The 19,933-nt window shown below is 44.2% G+C and overlaps 1 protein-coding gene across 1 annotated transcript in view; it reads left to right on the plus strand.

The window, feature by feature from the left end:
• The window catches only part of LOC116318190 (neuronal tyrosine-phosphorylated phosphoinositide-3-kinase adapter 2), a 97,700-nt gene extending 82,413 nt beyond the window's left edge, over positions 1–15,287 (plus strand). Inside the window, 2 exon segments of the mRNA XM_039622296.1 lie at positions 2,848–2,960; positions 14,640–15,287. Of these exon segments, the coding sequence (XP_039478230.1) occupies positions 2,848–2,960; positions 14,640–14,861 (335 nt within the window). The 3' untranslated portion in view covers positions 14,862–15,287.
• Positions 15,288–19,933: the final 4,646 nt, after the last annotated feature.

Below are 19,933 nucleotides of genomic sequence, written 5' to 3' on the forward strand. Positions count from 1 at the left end.
GTTTAGGAAGAGTCTTGGCCTCCAGGCTGTCTCACTTCAAAGCCCAATTGCAGCAAACCACCTATTTGTTCCTTCAATGACAGATAGTGCTTTTCACGTCTGGCACAGAAAGGGTCTAAAATCTTTTGCTGACTTGGATGTATAAGGACATTTGCAAGTTTTCCTCAAATATCCACTTAATGTGTCATAGCTACTGCTCAGTTTTTTCATTTTTTACATGTCAGACACTACGTGCAGACTATGACAGCACAATTCCCCTAAAAACCTCCAGACAATCCGGTAGATGATGTCGTAATGGTCAGTCCAACCTCCAATATCAGCCTTGTACAATCTAATCTCCCACTTACAATGTCCTTCAGTAGCTGCCTTCAAATCTAAATGGGAACAAGACCTTAACTTTCTTATCGAAGATGAACTGTGGGGCTCTGTCCTCGGCCAAGTTTACAATATATCGATGTGCACTCGACACACACTCATTCAATCTAGGATAGTTCATCGGGGCATTGATCCAGCGCTAAGCTGGTGTGTATATACCAGAGGTGGACCCAACCAGTAGAAGGTGTGGGGGTGCTCCTTGTACATTACTTCATATGTACTGGTCCTGTCCTTCGTTGTCCAACCTTTGGAACTCTGTTTTCCAAATGATGTCTGAAGTCCTCAAATTAAACCAGAGCCACTCTGTGCTATGTTTGGTGCAGACCTGAAGCTGCCCAATTCCAGACTCAGAGCACTAAACCTTTCATTACTGCTGGCCAGACGAGCTATTTTACTAAAGTGAAAATACTCTTCTCCGCCCTTGCATGTGCAATGGGTAAAAGATATAATGTCCTGTATGGATTTAGAAAAAAACAGATATACAGTTTGTGGGTCAAAACACACATTTTATAAACTGTGGTCCCCTTTCTGGATTTCTTTGAAAACCCACGACTATTGTTTCTGAGTAACCCACGGCTTCTCCCCCTTCCCAGTTTTGTTTGTTTTTTTTTGGTCTATTTGTTTGCTTTATGTTTGCTTTAGTCACTGCCAGTTATTTGTTTTTTAATGGTCGGGGAGGGAACAGAATGTGAAAATTCTGAAGTACTTTGTATTATATGTTGCACTGATATGTTGTCTAACATATGTAGTCTAATAAAATGACTTTTGAAAGAAAAGACAACTACTTCACTGAGATCGACCTGGACAGAACGGTGTTGGGGTGTGCAGTGATCATGCAGCTTCAATGGCTGGCAGGCATCACAGCATCATGTTCTTTATCGTGTACCAGAAGCTAAATGGACACCATGAAAGCTTTGCAGCAAAAAAGATGTTACCAGATTTCCACGAGGTGATGGATGTAAGTGTGAAACCATCAGCTTCATTAAAAATAATGCTGTGAACTCCAGATGTTTTGACGACCTTGTGAGGACATGGAAGCAGATCATGACCAGCTCTCTACCACAGTGAGGTGAGATCGGACAGGAATGGTCCTCAAGCGCTTGAGGAGTTGAAGTTTCCTCTTGAAAGTTGAAGCTTTCAAGAGGAAACTTGCTTTGTAGACTAAGAGGGCCCAGGAGACGACGATGGACACTTTCCACTTTTTGTCTCACATCTCGAAAACTCCCTCAGGTGAAGGTCCGTGACTCTGTCTGTCAGCACCTTTCACAACTGACACAGACATTTGATGACCCTGAGGACCTCTGAGAAGGACACGTGTGGATTTTGGACCCATTTCCTGTGGGTCCCACTGAAAATGTTCCTTTGCCCTCACATCTGGAATCCCAGCTTCTGGAAGTTTCCACCGACAGCACTTTAAAGTTGCAGTGGGGCAAACTGTACGTGGGCTTCTTCTGGGTGCTGTCTCAAAGGAGGACCCATGTCTGGCACTGAGAGCTGTGAAACTCCTCCCATTCACAACTACACATCTGTGTGAATCAGGATTTTCCATCGTGGCCAGAACCAAGACCAAAGCCCGAAACAGACTCAGAGAGTGATCCTTTCCCCCACCCAGACTGGATCTGATCGTGTCTCAGAGGCAGGCTCAGGTGTCTCAGGTAAAGGGGAGTTACCTGCTGTGACTGTTTGTACATTTGTCTCAAACATAAAGAGTAACTTCTGGTTCTGCCAATGAAAAATGGTTTACTGCTGAAACAACTTTCAGATTCACTCACAGATTATATGTCACAGCTGGGGCTGTCAGGGCTCTGCGTGCAGGCAGGCAGAAATGAGGATCCAAACGCAGGACTCGTGGAGACAAAATAGCAACTCAAAAACTCAAAAGATCCTTGAGGTCTGCGGACCAAATGCTTTTGGTTGTCCCAAGGTCGAGGTTAGAACACAGAGGAGACCGGGCATTTGCTGTGACTGCTCCTAAATTATAGAACTCATTGCCCTTGCATATCAGGACCTCTCCAACACTGGAGACTTTCAAAACCCATCTAAAAACCTACTTTTACTCTCTGGCTTTTAGAGCAAGATGAGTCTGTTTCTATTGCTCTTTCCATGATTCTATTTTATTTGGTATGTCTTCTGCTTTGACTGTGGAATTGTACAGTACTTTGGTCAACAACTGTTGTTTTTAAAAGTGCTATATAAATGAAGAAACTTGAAACTTTATTTGACAAGGCTTTAGTCGTTAAAATGAAGTAGATTGGATGTAGTTATTAAGTATAAATCAAGCCAAAAGCAACATCAATTTATTCAGTACAGTGTTAGTAATAACCCTAACCTCGGGCCACTGTGTAGTGGAAAGGTTGGGCCCCAAGGTAAAAAAGGGTAAGAACCCCTGGAGGACTGAAAATCTACGCAAACATATGTGCACCGAGGTGATGTCTCTTTGAGTTTACTGACGATCTGCATCTGTATCTGCAGAACCAAAGTCTGCGGGTAAACTTGGCCGTTCAGCTTCGACTTCAGGAGTTCCTTCACCAGGTGGCACGCCACATCGTCACCTGCATGAGCCGCATCACCTTGCCCTAAGCCAGGTACAGCATGTGTAAAGCACCTGTTTACTTGTTTACTGTCTGTGTTACATGTTGAGATGATATTGACCTGAAATATTTTTACACAGGTTTTAACTGAACAAGAGAAAATAAAACAACTTGAGACTAAAAGAAGCTTTGGTCCATCAGCCGAAGTCTGACAAGCTGTGCACACATTTTTACTAATTTAGACTTTTGTATCATTCATGTCAAATATTTCAATCTTTCGGTTTTATCTTTCATTTTGAAACTAACAGCATGCAGTTAAATGCTCCAGTACTTATACTGTAGTTTCTTTAGTGATACAAAGTTAAATGCTAATACTAACATTACACTAACATTAGACTAAACTAACAACAACACTGTTCAAATCAGCTCTGAAATTAATAACGTTTAAATCGTAAAAGATCAAATTAAAAGTGTCAGTAAACTTTTTACCTGAACATATGGATGTAACCACACCTACTTCCACCAATAATAACAGCACCCACTAATATCTATCCCACTTCTTTAACATGTAAGCAAAGCTTAAATTCAGTCATTTATTAACAATGATTATGTTGTACAATATGGTTGTTTCTATAATTATAATCTTATTATATTTGTTTATAATATAATCAAAATGTATGAATGTCAAAGTGATCCTCGTACACGAAAGCTGCTGTGATCATTTCACACATGTACACACAACCGTGAGCTAAAGTCATCAAATTAAAAACATGTTTCTCTGTCTGTCTGTCTGTCTTCTGTGTGTGTGTGTGTGTGTGTGTGTGTGTGTGTGTGTGTGTGTGTGTGTGTGTGTGTGTGTGTGTGTGTGTGTGTGTGTGTGTGTGTGTGTGTGTGTGTGTGTGTGTGTGTGTGTGTGTGTGTGTGTCTGTGTGTGTGTGTGTGTGTGTGTGTGTGTGTGTGTGTGTGTGTGTGTGTGTCCATCCATTCACTTATCTAACTCAGGGTCAAAGAAAAAGACAAAGCTTAAAGTATTAACTGTAACTGTTAACATTGACACAAAGACAAGTTTCATCGGGATGCCACATCACACAGTAACAGCCAATCACATGCCAGACTGATAATGCCTACTGTCACTAAATGAATCAATGCACAACAAGAAACTCAGATTTCATATGCTCATGATTAAAAAGGGGGAAAAAAACAACACCAAGAGGCACAAAAGACTAAAAATAAAACCAAAAATGGCACCAATCGATGAACAAAACAACGAGACAAAAAAACAAACAACGCAAAAACACCACAAAACTCTACAAAGAGGCATCTTGACACGTGTTCAATCATTCATGTAAGGAAATCCCAGAAAGTTGAATCTGTTCATCTGGACGTAGTGCACTCGGTGGGAGTGGGACAATACTGTCATGGTCCCGGGTCAGTGACCCAGTGTTTTGTAGCTTTTCCATTTGTATTTCTTGATTATTTGTTATTTAGGGTTGTTACTGTTAATAGTTTTGGTTCTGTTCTAGTCATTCTTGTTCTCAAGTTTTGTATTTTGAGCTCCTTCTGTTCTGTGTGACTGTGCCTGCCCTGGTCCCACGTCTCTGTGTTTCCTCCCTGTTGCCATGTCTGATGTCTTAGTGTTAAGTTTGTGTCTGTGCATACCTGTTGTACTTCCTGTTTTACTTTGAAGGTCCATATCTTATGTGAATGTGTCTAGTTTTTCTTCCCTAGTCTCATTAGCCCTGATTTCTCCCAGCTGTGTTTCCCTTCTGTCTCCTATTCCCTGATTACTCCACTGTGTATATAAGCCCTGTGTTTTCTCCTGCTTGTTGCTGGTTTGTCTGCATGGTCTTTCTGTGTGACCTCTGTGAGACGCTCCCTCTGTGGATTTAGGTTCCCTTTTGTTTCTGTGCTTTCCATTCTCCGTTCCTGCTGTATCCTGCGCACTCATAAATAAAAGCTCACTCATCTCATCAAAGTCACCGCCTGTGTTTGGGTCCTTACCTCCACACATCTGCCGTCACAGCTGGGACAAATATGCTCAATACCAGTGATGGGAATAACAGCATTACAAGTAACAGCGTGACTAACGGCGTTACTTTTTTCAGTAACGAATAATCTAACTAATTACTATTTCTATCGTTACAACACCGTTACCGTTACTAACAAGAAAATGCAGTCGTGTTACTATTTTTCAACAAACAGACGGTTGAAGCTGTGTTCAGCTTACCGCAGCTTATATCAGCTGCAGGAAGTAGCTTTAAGTAATCTGGACGCTACAGCAGCTGCGCGCTCCCGCGGACGGCAATCACTTTCTGCCCGACGATCACTTTTTGGCACAACACCTGGAGCTAAGGGGGCAAAACAATCACATGAGTGCTGCTGTTTGACTGAGGAAGAATAAAGCAGTCGTGGTAAGCCAATCACATGACCACTTTAAGATGACAAAGCAACAAGGTGATATATACCAGTTTTTAAATTGTGTTGGTAGGCCACGTAAAACCAGAGTCATGATAAACAATTTACACGCTGCTTTTTCCTGAATAGTTTTGTCACGCTTACTGTCTAAGGACAGCGCTAGCAAGCACTCTCTGCTTATCAGCAAAACAAAACAAAACAAAAGACAAAAACTGCCCGTTCGTGTTGGTGGAAAATGCACCATGTCAACCAATCAAAACTGATATGGCAACATGACATTTGGTTGTTTAGGAAGAGGGGAAGTTCGTTATTTAAAAAAAGGGTAAAGGTAAATGGCTGCAAATAACTTTGTTGTTTGCAAAGCTTGTGTATATGATTTTAAAAGTGACAGTTTATATTTGCATTTAAAGTTATGAAATATGATTCATTAAACATGTTTGTGGTTGTTACAGTAAAAAATATAACTTTTTCTACTCAGATTTTATGGTTTTTGTCTGATTTTAGATCAATTGTGTTAGTACAGTATGTCAAAATGAAAACATAACTGTAAATTCAGACACGTGAGGTTGTGCTGAAAAGAATGATACCAAACAAGGCAAATAAATAGTTTTTAAAGGTGAAATGTAGACAGAAAATCAAAAGTAGTTAAAATGGCCAATTATACCCTGGACCCCAGAGGGTTAAACATTTTTTTTTTTAAAGTAATGCAATAGTTACTTTTCAAGTAATTAATTACTTTTAGAATCTTGTAACTCAGTTACTAACTTAGTTACTTTTTTGAAGAAGTAACTAGTAACTATAATTAAGATAAGAGATAAGATAAGATAAAACTTTATTAATCCCTCGGGTGGGTTCCTCTGGGAAATTCGGTTTCCAAAAGCACAGCACCGACAGAAGTTACAGAACGTGAGCAGAATATTATATATATACACATATATAAATAAAATCAAATCAAATCAAATCACTTTTATTGTCACGTCACATGTGCAGGTACACTGGTACAGTACATGTGAGTGAAATTCTTGTGTGCGAGCTTCTCAAGCAACAGAGTTGTGCAAAAATACAATAACGTAAAACAAGCAAAATATAAAAATGGCTAATCTAAAAAGTAATAAATATGTGTACAATATATAAAGGTATATACATTACTGAACGTGTGTACTAAATATGTTTTTCTACGTGTGTGTGTGTGTATATAGTGTGTATATACATGTTTTACAAATGAAATAAAGTAAACAATAAAATAAGATATATAAAATATACAGAGGTTGGTATGTGCAAAACAGTGGCATTAATGTGCAGTATGGAGTGCATAATGTTGAAGTTCCAGTAGTGAGGGTGAGGTGTCTATGACGTGTTCAGCAGTCTGATGGCCTGGTGGAAAAAGCTGTCTCTCAGTCTGCTGGTACGGGACCGGATGCTGCAGAACCTCCTTCCTGATGGAAGTAGTCTGAAGAGTTTATGGCTGGGGTGACTGGAGTCCTTGATGATCCTCCCGCTTTCCTCAGGCACCGCTTCCTGTAGATGTCCTGGAGGAGGGAAGCTCACCTCAATTATCCGTTCAGCAGCACCCGCACTACTCTCTGGAGAGCTTTGCGGTTGTAGGCGGTGCTGTTGCCATACCAGGTGGTGATGCATCCAGTGAGGATGCTCTCAATGGCACAGCGATAGAAGGTCCTGAGGATGCGGGGCTCATGCCGAATCTTTTCAGTCTCCTGAGAAAGAAGAGGCGCTGCTGCGCCTTCTTCACTGTTTTGTCTATGTGTACTGACCACGTAAGATCCTCGGCCAGATGTACACCAAGGAAGCGGAAGCTGCTCACTCTCTCCACAGCAGCGCCGTTGATGGTGATGGGGGTGTGTACTCCTCTGCACCTCCGGAAGTCCACTATCAACTCCTTTGTCTTTGCGACGTTGAGGGTGAGATGGTTGTCTTGACACCAGTGGGTCAGGCGCTGACCTCCTCCCTGTAGGCCGCCTCATCACCGTTGGTGATAAGACCCACCACTGTAGTGTCGTCCGCAAACTTCACAATGATGTTGGAGTTGCTAGTGGCCGTGCAGTCGTGAGGTGTAGAGTGAGTACAGGAGAGGGCTCAGTACACACCCCTGTGGAGCACCAGTGTTCAGTGTGATGGGGGATGAGGTGGTGCTGCCCAGCCTGACTACTTGGCGTCTGTCAGACAGGAAGTTAAGGATCCAGCTGCAGACGGTGCTGCTCAGTCCTAGATCCTGCAGTTTCCTGTCCAGCTTCAAGGGAACGATGGTATTGAATGCTGAGCTGTAATCTACAAACAGCATTCTCACATACGTGTCTCTCTTCTCCAGGTGTGACAGGGCAGCATGGAGTGTCAGGGCTATGGCATCGTCAGTGGACCTGTTGTGGCGGTATGCGAACTGTAGAGGGTCCAGTGAGTCGGGTAGTGCAGAGCAGATGAAGTCCCTGACCAGCTTCTCGAAGCATTTGCTGACGATGGGGGTCAGGGCTACAGGTCGCCAGTCGTTTAATGAGGAAATGGTGGAGGATTTGGGTACAGGGACGATGGTGGCCATTTTGAAGCAGGCTGGGACTACAGACAGAGAGAGGGAAAGGTTGAAGATGTGTGTAAACACTCCAGCCAGCTGAGCAGCGCATGACTTGAGGACGCCGGCCGGGAATCCCGTCCGGACCAGTAGCTTTGCGTGCGTGCTCACTCTCCTGAAGCACTTCCGCACATCCTCCTCAGACACAGTGTGCGCACTGACGTCATCCAGCGGTGCGCACACTGTCCGGTCTCATGGTGTTCGCTGTGTCGAATCTAGCGTGAAATACGTTGAGATCCTCACACAGAGAGGCCGTGGTCTGCTGTGTGCTGGTTTTCCCTCTAAAGTCTGTGATTGTGTTTAGTCCCTGCCACATACTCCGAGGGTTGTCAAACTGTTGTTCCACCCTGTCCCTGTACTCACGTTTGGCTGCTTTGATCGCCTTCGGAGTTGGTAATGCATGTTTGTAGTCCGATGTGTTCATGGAGGCAAAAGCGGTGCTCCGTGCCGCCAGCGCCGTCTTGAACATCTCCGTTAATCCAGGGTTTTTGATTTGGGAAGGATTTAACTGTTCTGGATGGGACGACATCTTCCACGCATTTTCTGATAAATCCACAGACTGAGTCTGTGTACTCATCGATGTCTTTAGCAGCCACGTGAAACATTTCCCAGTCCGCGTGATCAAAACAGTCCCGCAGCGTAGACTCGATTGGTCCGACCAACGATGCACCGCCCTCAGGGTTGGAGCTTCCTGTTTCAGCTTCTGCCTGTAGGCGGGTAGAAGCAGGATGGAGCGGTGATCTGATTGGCCGAATGGGGCGCGGGGAGGGCTTTATACGCATCCCGGAAAGAGGTGTAGCAGTGGTCAAGAAGCCGGTCTCCACGAGTGTTGAAATGGATGTGTTGGTGTAGTTTTGGTGAGACTTTCTTCAGGTTACCCTTATTAAAGTCCCCGGTCGTGATAAACGCCGCCTCTGGGTGTGCGGTTTCCTCACTGCTGATCGCGCTGTACAGTTCCCTGAGTGTTCGGTCAGTGTCGGCTTGTGGGGGAATGTAAACAGCCGTAATAATGACTGCTGTGAATTCCCTCGGTAGCCAGAATGGCCGGCACTTAACCATCAGGTACTCCAGGTCCGGTGAGCAGAAGGATTTGACCGGGTGCACGTTCGCATAATCACACCAGCTGTTGTTGATCATGAAACACACACCACCGCCTCTGCTTTTCCCAGTAAGCTCCTGTGACCTGTCCGCACGGTGCACAGAGAACCCCGGTAGTTGTACTGCGGAGTCCGGTACCTTGTCCGATAGCCAGGTTTCTGTGAGGCAGATCACGCAGCAGTCCCGCATCTCTCACTGGAATGAGATCCGTGCCCGAAGCTCGCACAGCTTGTTCTCCAGAGACTGCACATTAGCCAGTAATAAACTGGGTAACGGTGGTCTGTTAGTGCTGCATCTCAGTCGAACCAGAACGCCAGATCTTCTCCCTCTGCGTCGGCGTTTGCGGCCTCCACAGGCCCAGAACAAAGGCGTCTCAGGTGAGATGAATGGGGGGTCTGCAAACGGAGGGTCCGTGTTGCGCAAACGGAGGGTCCGTGTTACAGAGTATACAAAAGGGATAAATAGAATAAATAGGAATAAGAATACAAGGGAATTGCACATTTCAAGTATTGAAGTCTATTGCACCGTTGACTATTAACAAAAAGTATTGCACAGTGAAGTGAAGAGGCACTACAGCTTAGTTGTCCCCCCTCCTTTGTCCTCCTGTCTCCCCTCCCTCTCCCCTGCAGAGAGGAGTTAAACAGTCTGATGGCGTGTGGGACAAAGGAGTTTTTAAGTCTGTTGGTTCTTGTCTTTGGGAGAAGCAACCTGTCACTGTCCTCTGGTTGTTTATGGCCGTGTGCAGAGGATGCCCATAATGTCCAGTTTCTTTAGTGTCCTTTTCTCTGCCACTGACACCAGAGTGTCCAGCTTCATGCCGACCACAGAGCCAGCCTTCCTGATCAGTTTTTCCAGCCTGGATGAGTCCTTCTTTGCTGTGCTGCTCCCCCAGCACACCACAGCATAGAAAAGTACTCCAGCAACCACTGACTGGTAAAACATCCTCAGGAGCTTCCTGCAGATGTTAAAAGACCTCAGCCTCCTGAGGAAGTACAGTCGGCTTTGGGCTTTTTTTATACAGCCTGATGTACTGTGGTCTGTCAGTGAGGTAGTCGGAGATCCAAGCGACCAGGCAGGGGTCCACCTGCATCCTGTTTAGTTTCTCCTGGAGCACACAGGGCCAGATGGTATTAAAGGCACTGGAAAAGTCAAGAAACAGGATCCTGACCGTGCCTTTTCCCTTGTCCAGGTGTGAGTGGGCTCTATGTAGGAGGTACAGGATTGCATCCTCCACTCCGACATCCACCTTGTATGCGAACTGTAGTGGGTCCTGGGCATGTTGTACCTGTGGTCGGAGGAGCTTGAGGAAGAGCCGCTCTAGAGTCTTCATAAGATGTGACGTCAGTGCCACCGGTCGGAAGTCATTCAGCTCATTGGGCCGGTTCCTTTTGGGGACCGGGACGATGCAGGATGTCTTCCAGAGGGCGGGCACTCTCCCCAGTCGCAGACTGAGATTGAAGACTCGTTGTAGCGGCTCCCCAAGTTCAGCAGCACACAGGGGGGTGTCATAGTGTCAGGAAGGGGGGGAAGCGAGGGAGGTAGGAGAGTGGGGAGAGGGCTCTGTAGTAAAGGTGAAGGTGAGGGTGGGGGGGTTGTGGGCTGGTCAAACCTGTTGAAGAAGTAGTTGAGTTCGTTTGCCTTCTCCACAGTCCCCCCCACTGAGCTGTTCTTGGTGTTGTGGCCTGTGATGGTTTTCACACCATTCCAGACCTCCCTCATATTGTTCCTCTCCAACTTCTGCTCCACCTTCCTCCTGTAGGTGTCCTTTGCTTCCCTCAGGCAGCGTTTCACCTCCTGCTGTGCTGCTTTCATCTCCTCCTTCACTTTGCTCCTGAAAGCCTTCTTCTTCATGTTGAGGACAGCTTTGACTTCCTGTGTTACCCACGGCTTGTTATTAGGATAACACCGTACCGTCTTAGCAGGGGCGACCGTGTCCACACAAAAGTTGAGGTAGTCTGTCAGACAGTGTGTCGCCCCGTCTATGTCCTCACCATGTGGGCTCAGAAGCACATCCCAGTCTGTGGTGTCGTAGCAGTCTCTCAGAGCTTTCTCCTTTTCTGGGGTCCATCTCCTGATGGAATTAATTACTTTTTCAAAGTAACTTGCCCAACACTGCTCAATACACTATGTCCAGATGAACAGTAACAACTGTTTGGGACTACAAAGAGACCAAAAAACCCACGAAGACTCAAAATTACAACAAAAATAACAAAGAGGAATTGGACAAAAAGGGACCAAAAAAACCCCAAAAAACAGAAAAAGGAGACCACAAAACAAAACGACATAAAATTTGATTGCTGTTTTATTTATATATATATATATCACAACAGTAGTCATGTCAAGGCGGTTTTAATTGTAATGTAAAGACTGTGCAATGATACAGAAAAAGCCCGGCCTGCTATGAGCGAGCACTCACCGACAGTGGGAAGGACAAACTCCATTTTAAGAGGCAGAAATCTCTGGCAGAACCAGGCTCAGCCAGGGGCAGTGATCTGCCACAACCATTGGGAGTGAGGGCAGAATTACAGCCATAAATTCATCACTGTCATGGTCCTGGGTCTGTGAGCCCGCATTTATGTGTCTGTTGATCACTTGTTGTGATCCCTCTGCTTATACTTGTATTCATAGCTTCTGTCATGCCTCTTCTGTTCCCTATGCTTAGTTGTTCTCCACGGTCACTGTGTCAGGCTGAGGCTCTGTCTGTGTGTTTCCTGTCTTATTTTGATAGTGTTTTGTCCTGCGTGCATTGTGTTCAGTATTAGGTCCAGCGTGTTCCTACCTGTAGCCTATCCTCTGTCATCCTGTATGTGGATTCAGGCCCTCTGTCTTCCTTTGCTCATTGTCATGTCGTCCCCTGTTAGCTGTGTGTTTTCTCCTCTTGGTTTGTAATTTCGTGTTCAGTGTTCAGTATTTACTCCCTTTGTCAAGTCAAAGTCATCTTTATTGTCAGAAACCACATATACAGATCATACATACATCATATACAGGGCAGGGATAGCTCAGTAGGTAGAGTAGTGGCCCCATGATCGGAGGGTCGGGGTCCGAATCCACTGAAGGGCTACCCTGAGGTACCCCTGAGCAAGGTACCGTCCCCACACACTGCTCCCAGGCGCCCAATGGCTGCCCACTGCTTCACAGAGTGAATGGGTTAAATGCAGAGAGGATTTCCCACGGGGATCAATAAAGTATACATTACACAGGAATTTGACATTGCAGTGCTGACACGGCCCTCAGTGTGACATGAAAGATACAAATGTTGTTCCTGCGTTTGTGTCCATCATCCGCCTGCCACACAGTCAGACATGACAATGATAACTCATCATTAAATGCAGAGAGGTGCATAAACACACAGTGAGTGAAGAAGAAACACCCAGTGCATCATGGGAATCCCCCCGCAGCCTACACCTATTGCAGCATGGCTCGCCCCTAGGATACTGTAGAGAACTGAATCATGAATGTATTGGAGTAACCATTATTCTTTCTCCTGAAATGTCCTTTAATGTAGTTGTATCGTATTGATAACCCTAACCTACTGAAAATGATTTGCTTTTTCATAAATTGTCAACTCTTCTTACAAAACGCACCAGCCACAGGGGTGGCTGTAGTTCAGGTGGTAGAGCGAGTCACCTACTCACTGGAAAGTTGGTGGTTCGATCCCAGGCTCCTCCAGTCTACATGCCAAATATCCTTGGGCAAGATACTAACCCTATGTTGACCTCTGATGCATCCATCAGAGTGTGACTGCGAGTGAATGTTAGATAGAAGCACTAAAAATCTTAAATAAAGTGTTTGTGTGAATGGGTATGATTGGGTGAATGCACGAGTTGTACAAAGCGCTTTGAGTGCTCAGTGAGTGTAGGAAAGCGCTGTATAAGAACCAGTCCATTTACCACAGAAGTGCTCTTCATTTGAACTTAAACGGGTTAGACAACAGGCAAGAAATTAAAGGACATTGTTAATAAATTATTTTACAAATAAAATGGCATGTGTATCTAAAATATATGATCCAATCAGTGGTATGCCAGTCAAATAAAATTATATTAAAAGAGAAGAAGTGCATTTCATTAATGCCAAAAAGGAAACACAGCATTTTGATAATGAAATAAGGCACAACTGGAACATATAATTAAACATAAAACTATGAACGGGCCTCCCTTGTAGGTTCTCAGTTATCCAGGTCTGTAGGAAATTAATGTATACCTTCAAGACACTTATATCCAAATTTCCTAATCCTTCTGAGGTGCTTAGTGTGTCTTAGTGTGTCTCAGAAGGATAACAGAAAACCAGACTGGGCTCAGTTAAATCACACTTTACACCAGTAATGAGGGAAACAGATACAGCCCTGAAAACACCACTAAAATCAGGGCTTAAAGGGGCCGCTTTGGCTAACGCCATGTTTTCAGATCACCTCGGATTGCCTAGAACTCTCGCTGAGTAGGTGCTAAAAAAGTACCTGGTACCAGGTCAACATGATAAGTTATGTTTTGGTGATAGAGTTATGTATTCAAATATACAGTTAGTATACAAAATTATACATAATACTGATCCGCCACCCTTGAAAACATTTGGCGTGCCCTGTGCTGAACAAATGTCCTGCAGTCGTCTGCCTGAGCAAAGCACCGCTTCAAAAAGCGTAAACACTTTCACAGCTTTGGTCATGATGTGAAAAATGGATTTTGAGTCTCGTCAGCATTAATCTCATTATTTGTTGTATGGAACTGTTCGTATATGTTTATGTTTTTGACATTTGTGTTGTTCATATTTTTGTGTGTGTGTGTTTTTGCTGACTCATTTTAAATGTATCTTACTGTATTTTTACACAAAAAAAATTACTACATTTTTACAAAGTGCTAAATTTTAAATAAATAATCAAACAAATAAATAGACCTGGTCCAGCCCTAACTATATGCTTTAGCAAAAATAAAGTTCGAAGCCTAATCTTGAAAGTAGAGATAGTGTCTGTCTCCTGAATCCAAACTGGAAGCTGGTTCCACAGAAGAGGGGCCTGAAAACTGAAGGCTCTGCCTCCCATTCTACTTTTAAATACTCTAGGAACAACAAGTAGGCCTGCAGTGTCAGAGCGAAGTGCTCTAATAGGGTGATATGGTACTACAAGGTCATTAAGATAAGATGGGGCCTGATTATTTAAGACTTTAAAACTGACCAGCACATTTATAACATCAAAAGAAGGCTTTGTGCTGCTGCAGACGGTAGTAAATCTGACCCTGGATGTTATATTATATTTCACAGAAGAGTCTGTGAAATATAAGGTTGAAATTTCAACCTTATATTTCACAGACTTTTCAGGTTTAAATTACCTCCAGAAAACAACGTTGTTAGATGCAGGTTTTGTAGTCCATCTTCTGCAAACTGTAGTGTGAGCACTTCAGACATCCGATGTCACATCATGGAGGAAAAACAAATGTGAGGTCGTTCCTGTCCTCAGCATACGGCTCTTCTCTTTTCCTTGACCTCAGTGACATTTTTATCGAGGTCAACGAAAACAGGTTAGGAATAGGAGTGTGACAATGAACCTGCAGGTTGTGTGAAACGTCACAGTAACGTTGTGTGTCTCAGTGTAGTTTGCAGTGAGAAGGGAGGTATGGGTCTGTTGATTTCGAGCTGTTCTTTGTGTCCAGATGCCATGGCTATGTGGCGACGCCACCATGATGGAGATGATTGAGAAAAAGAGAGTTTTATGTCGAGAGATCAAAGCTCGTCAGCGGCCAGATAAGAATCTGTGCAAACAGGACAGTATGCCCATCCTGCCCAGCTGGAAGAGGAAGCAGCCACCGCCATACTCGGCCTCGCCCACTGCCGCCGGCCATGCTGCCACCGTGTTCTGGGACACCGCCATCTGAAAGACAAATACTCGCGCCATGAAACACCCAAAACACTGTTGTGTAAAACGGAGAAACACAGCGATGATGATCATGATGAGGTTCCAAATGCACTGAATGCTTTAATGTGATCAAAGATGCTTTTCCTTCCTTGTTTCACGAGAGCAAGAGCAGAGCCACTGCTGAAAGTCACCAGACTAAACTTCTTTCTGCCCTTCTGAGCATCTTCACATTTTACATGAAATCAAGTTATAATGAATCTAACAGTCATGAAAGAGCAAATGTTCTTCAGTTATATACAAAAACTGACAGTTGGACCTGCTCCTCTTTGTGGTATGTTTGTCGTTTAAAGAAAGAACATACCACAGTAAAGCTACAGATATCCTGATGTGTCCAGATCCATCAAAAGAATAATCAGAGAAATCAGTCAATCTGTGCAGAGGGCAGTAATGTTCACACGCACTCAGAGCCCTCGGCGCGACAGGATGTAACAAGTCCTGGAGTCTGAACTAGGACCTCCAGGAAAAGGCACTGTCCAAATCAGCGTCTTCACAAAGAAAAGGGGCGTGGTTTTTCAGTGATCTGGATATTGATTAGCCAATCTGTTTCCTTGCATGGGTTAAGCAGGAAGTTGCCCCTACATGCTTATCAGGTACCTTGCCGGTACCTGATAAGCAGTCACCTCCTACGCAGTACAGCACACATTAAAAGGACCAGAAATGTCCTCAGTTTAAAGTCGACCCCCCCCCACACACACACACACACACACACACACACACACACACACACACACACCATGCAGGTGTTCTCCTGCCATCCAATCAGAGTCTAGAAGGGCGTGGTCATTCCGGTGTAGCAGAGCTTTCTGTCGTCTTTCTACTTGTTATTTTTCTATCTGTAAAAGACTGATGTTTTTTTTTAAGTCTGACAGATGTGTAGAAAAAAAGTCATTTATAAAGTGTGTAACAAAAAAAGGCTGAAAATGTTGCTTAATCGTGTTTTTATATTTAAAAATTAAAGGCTTGCTCATCTGTGTGTGAAAGAAATGTCAGGACGCGTGACCATGTTTTATACGGAAAACACTTTTATTCAGATGAGAAAAGCTATTTTGAAAAGAGAATATTTTGACAGGTTGTTTGTTCGTCTGCTCTCATCAGCTGCCCCGACTGTCATCAACAAGAGGGAGAGACAGCTTTGTCAGGGTCAAAGGTCACTTCTTTGGGGGCAGTAGATGATGATGACGGTCTGCAGAAAGCTTTCACTTGACGAATGCAGTTTATTGATCATTGGTGAATGAGCTGATTGATTATCATGATGTCAAATCAAAGCACTGAAGCAAAGCATTATGGGATATCAGACAAAGGTAAATCAGCCTCAAGCCAAGTGGAGTCTGACTACAGACGGAGGACAGGAAATCATGTGACATCAGCGACCTCGCTCTTCTGTAACAGAGGAGCATCTCAGGCGGGGGTTATAATCGAGTCATGTGATGTCTCCACCTCAGCTGATTCTACAAACATCAAAGTTTGACAGAGAATTATGAGGGCCTGTTCCTCGTGGTTGTGCACGCCCGCCTGCTCGGCCACGTGTAAACGACTGCACGTGTCTTCCACTTCTGAGGTCACGTGACTTCCTGTCCGCCACAGAAGTTGGCCATCTTGTCCGCAGCTGTTCTCGAAGCCATGGGGAGATTTCATGTTTGGATATGCACACAAACTCTCACACTCAATGTGATCAATACAGAGTGTGATCATGTGATCTATAGCGTCCTTGTTAACGATTTGATGCTTTTTGTTCCTGTAATCAACCAAGTGCACTTCTTCAGTTTGTAAAAGTCGATATTAAAATAAAACTTTATTAACTCGTCCTGAGACATTTTAAGATTAATCAATGAACAGGATCAGTGTCTGTGAAACATACGATTGATCGTTCCCTCAGACTATCTGTGAAATGTTTAAATCATTGTATCTGTTCCCACCGCGCTCGGTGTCACTGAACGTTACACACCAGAACCACAGCAGAGTGCAGGACAGATTCTACTGCGATCCCATGATGCTGAACGCAGCTGTGCAGCCAGGTAACAACGTGATGATGATGATGATGTCCATTCCACAAAGACTTACTGAGCGTGCTCAGTTTGTCTTCCTCCTTTCCTCTGTGCCAGAGTGTGAGCAGCCGTAGCACAGGCTGTAAAATCAGCAGCTGGTCAGAGAGAGGGACCAACATGTAATCAGTTCATCATTACTGTATCACTGAAAGATGACGGTACTGTATGTAAGGTAATTACATACATGTAATGTCATGTTGACCACTGCACTGAGGGAACAGTCACATGACCTGTGAGTGTCACATGACTCCTCCATGCAACATGAAAAACTAAAATATTTTATTCTTCGAACTACGCCTGGTTTAAGGCTCGGGATGAAGCCCTGTGTCGGGATGTAAAGGTCAGTCACATGACAATCAGGTCAGTGAAGACTCATTTTGTCCACATGATGGCACTGTTTCACCCTCATTCGTGTGCTACACCTGTGGGCAGGTGTCTGTGTGACTGAGCGGAGTGCTGGCACTGAATCAGGGTCCTGTTCCAGAAAGCAGCTTCAGTTAAAACTCCTGAAAGGCAGTTAAACTCTGAGTCCGTTACTGTGGCAACAGACTCTGTGAACTTCACCTTTTCACTGGCAGGTGTTCTCTCTGACTCCGCCTCGAGTCCTGCAGCCCAACCATCTGACTGACCTTCCATTTCGTAGAGTAGCTGTCAGAGATCAGAGCGAAGTTCGTACAAACACTTATTTTTCACTGTGACCTCTGACCTTAACACATTCTCAGTGGGTATGCCAGACAGCAGGGATTCCACAGCACTCACTCTGCAGGATGGATCCAAATTGGATCAGGTGCACGGATTCAGACCGGATCAGACTGAGGTTCGGTTCGGCTCTGTGTTGGATCTGTGTTCCCCATTTAAACGTCTCCTCCTGAAATGTTTGACCATTTCTGAGCGGCGTGCAGACAGCTCTATAACAGATGCTGTCGGCAAACTGGCTCCGATCGTTGGATTTAAGGTCAAAGGTCACATCACGATTCAGCTGATCTGAATCAAACTTTATTCAGTTTGTGACGATGACAGAGCGCTCTTTGTTGACGCTTTGCCCTGGTCTGTCAGGCTGAACATACTCAGAGCTGATTGGACCAGCTCGAATCATCTGGAACAGAAAGTTCAGAGTTTGCTGAAGCCGCTTCCTGGATCAGGGTCCAGGTGAACGAGTTCAGAGCCTGTGTTTATTTTTATTGACTGTTGTGACACTGTGATGAAAATAAATCAGATTTTTAATGAACACACTTTTGCCATTTTTATCATTAAACTGGAGTCAAATAGTTTACCACTGTGGATTCAGATTCATGGTTTTACTGGGTCAAAGCAAAGAATGCTGAGTAAAACATTAGTGACTGTCTGTTTTCAGACGTGAGATTTCTCTTAAACTGTGATTCTGATTTTAAATAAACTTAGCAAAAATATGTCCAGCGTGTTACAGACAGAAATATATCTCCCTCTGGTATCCAGCAGAACTTTAGTTCTCTCTTGGGGAGGTCGCCTGAGGGAAACTGTGGTTCCAGCACCACAACACCAGCTCACCTTAAATGCAAATAAGAAAAAATACAGCATCAGCAATAAGAATTTAAAAGGTGATAATTAAAACAAGTCCCGGAATGAAAGTGCACCTCTGAGTGACCTTTTACCCAAGACCAGAGAGTGTGACGCTTCAGTATCTCAGACGATCTTCTGGACAGACACCCTCACAGTTTGGGACACAAAGCTTCCTCTTTTTCTTTCAGCTGCTCCCTTTACAGGTTGCCACAATGGATCATCCTCGTCTTTCTCACCAACCCTCTGCATGTTCTCTTTCACTACATCCATGAGCTCTCTCTGAGGTCTTCTTCTTCCCTCCTGCCTGAACTCATCCATCCTCCACATCCTCTCAGCTCCATCTCTGCCGATCGATACAAGTTCTCATCTCGTTAGTGTCCAGCCTCACATACAGCTCACTATAAGCCTTTTCGTTCTAATTTGCCACCTCTCTCTTATCTGCACACCTAGCCTCTTAGTACTCCTGCAAACCTTCTTCATCTCCTGTCTCATTTTTCATTTGATAACCTCTTCCTTTGAATACTTTCTGAAATTGCACCTGATATGGGGGCAAAGACGGAGGAAGCTATGGATGTGGTGCACAGAAACATATCATTATTCTGGAGACATGTGAAAGAAGAGATTTAGCGTTGACTTAGCTGTCGGTAAGAGTGGGAGGTTCCACTTTGCTGATGTGCTGCTGTGGGAGGACTGGGAGGACCAGGAGGAGGCTGTGGCCTCACACTGAACAAGCGAGGCAGGCTGGGAAACGGTTGGAGATGGTCTGAGGTGATGACAGATGAACAATTTTGTTTAAGAAAGTTATTACTGGGCCAACAGAGTTCTGTTAAACGTCACCTGTCACTGATCTAGCCGTAAGTTTTTCGTTTCAGTTCTTTACTATTTTTTACGTGGCTTAGGGTTTTTTTTCTGGTACTTAACTCCTATGTTAAACTTAAAAATGTTGTTTGGCTCATTAAACATTCGGAGTTTGAGCGACATATTAGGATGTCACATTTTGGAATGACCAATGGGGAGACAGGTTTTTTTTCAGCATTTTCCTCATTCACTCATTTCACTTCACTGTGATTTTGACTGCAGCTCATTACCAGTTAAACTCTCAGATTTCCATAAGCAGATGCCTCTTTAATGGAAATGAATATACAAATATAACTTTACTCCTCACAATACAACAACAGGTACATCGACTGGGTAAAATAATCTGCGGATGAATGATCCAAAGGGATTTGGCTTGTAGCCCATTTTACGGATGAGGAGGGTGTGACCTGTTACCTGTGAGAAGTTCACAGGTAACAGGTCTGTGAACTGTTACCTGTTCACAGGTAACAGTTGATGGAACTATAAAAGTGTCCCTTTGAGATCAAAGATAAAGAAGATATTATGCTCTCTAAGGTTTCCTCTGGACTGACACGGCTCCGCAGAGCAGGAACTGACTTTTGTGACACAA

Source organism: Oreochromis aureus, linkage group 14 (genome assembly GCF_013358895.1).
Source record: "Oreochromis aureus strain Israel breed Guangdong linkage group 14, ZZ_aureus, whole genome shotgun sequence".
Lineage (NCBI taxonomy): Eukaryota > Metazoa > Chordata > Actinopteri > Cichliformes > Cichlidae > Oreochromis > Oreochromis aureus.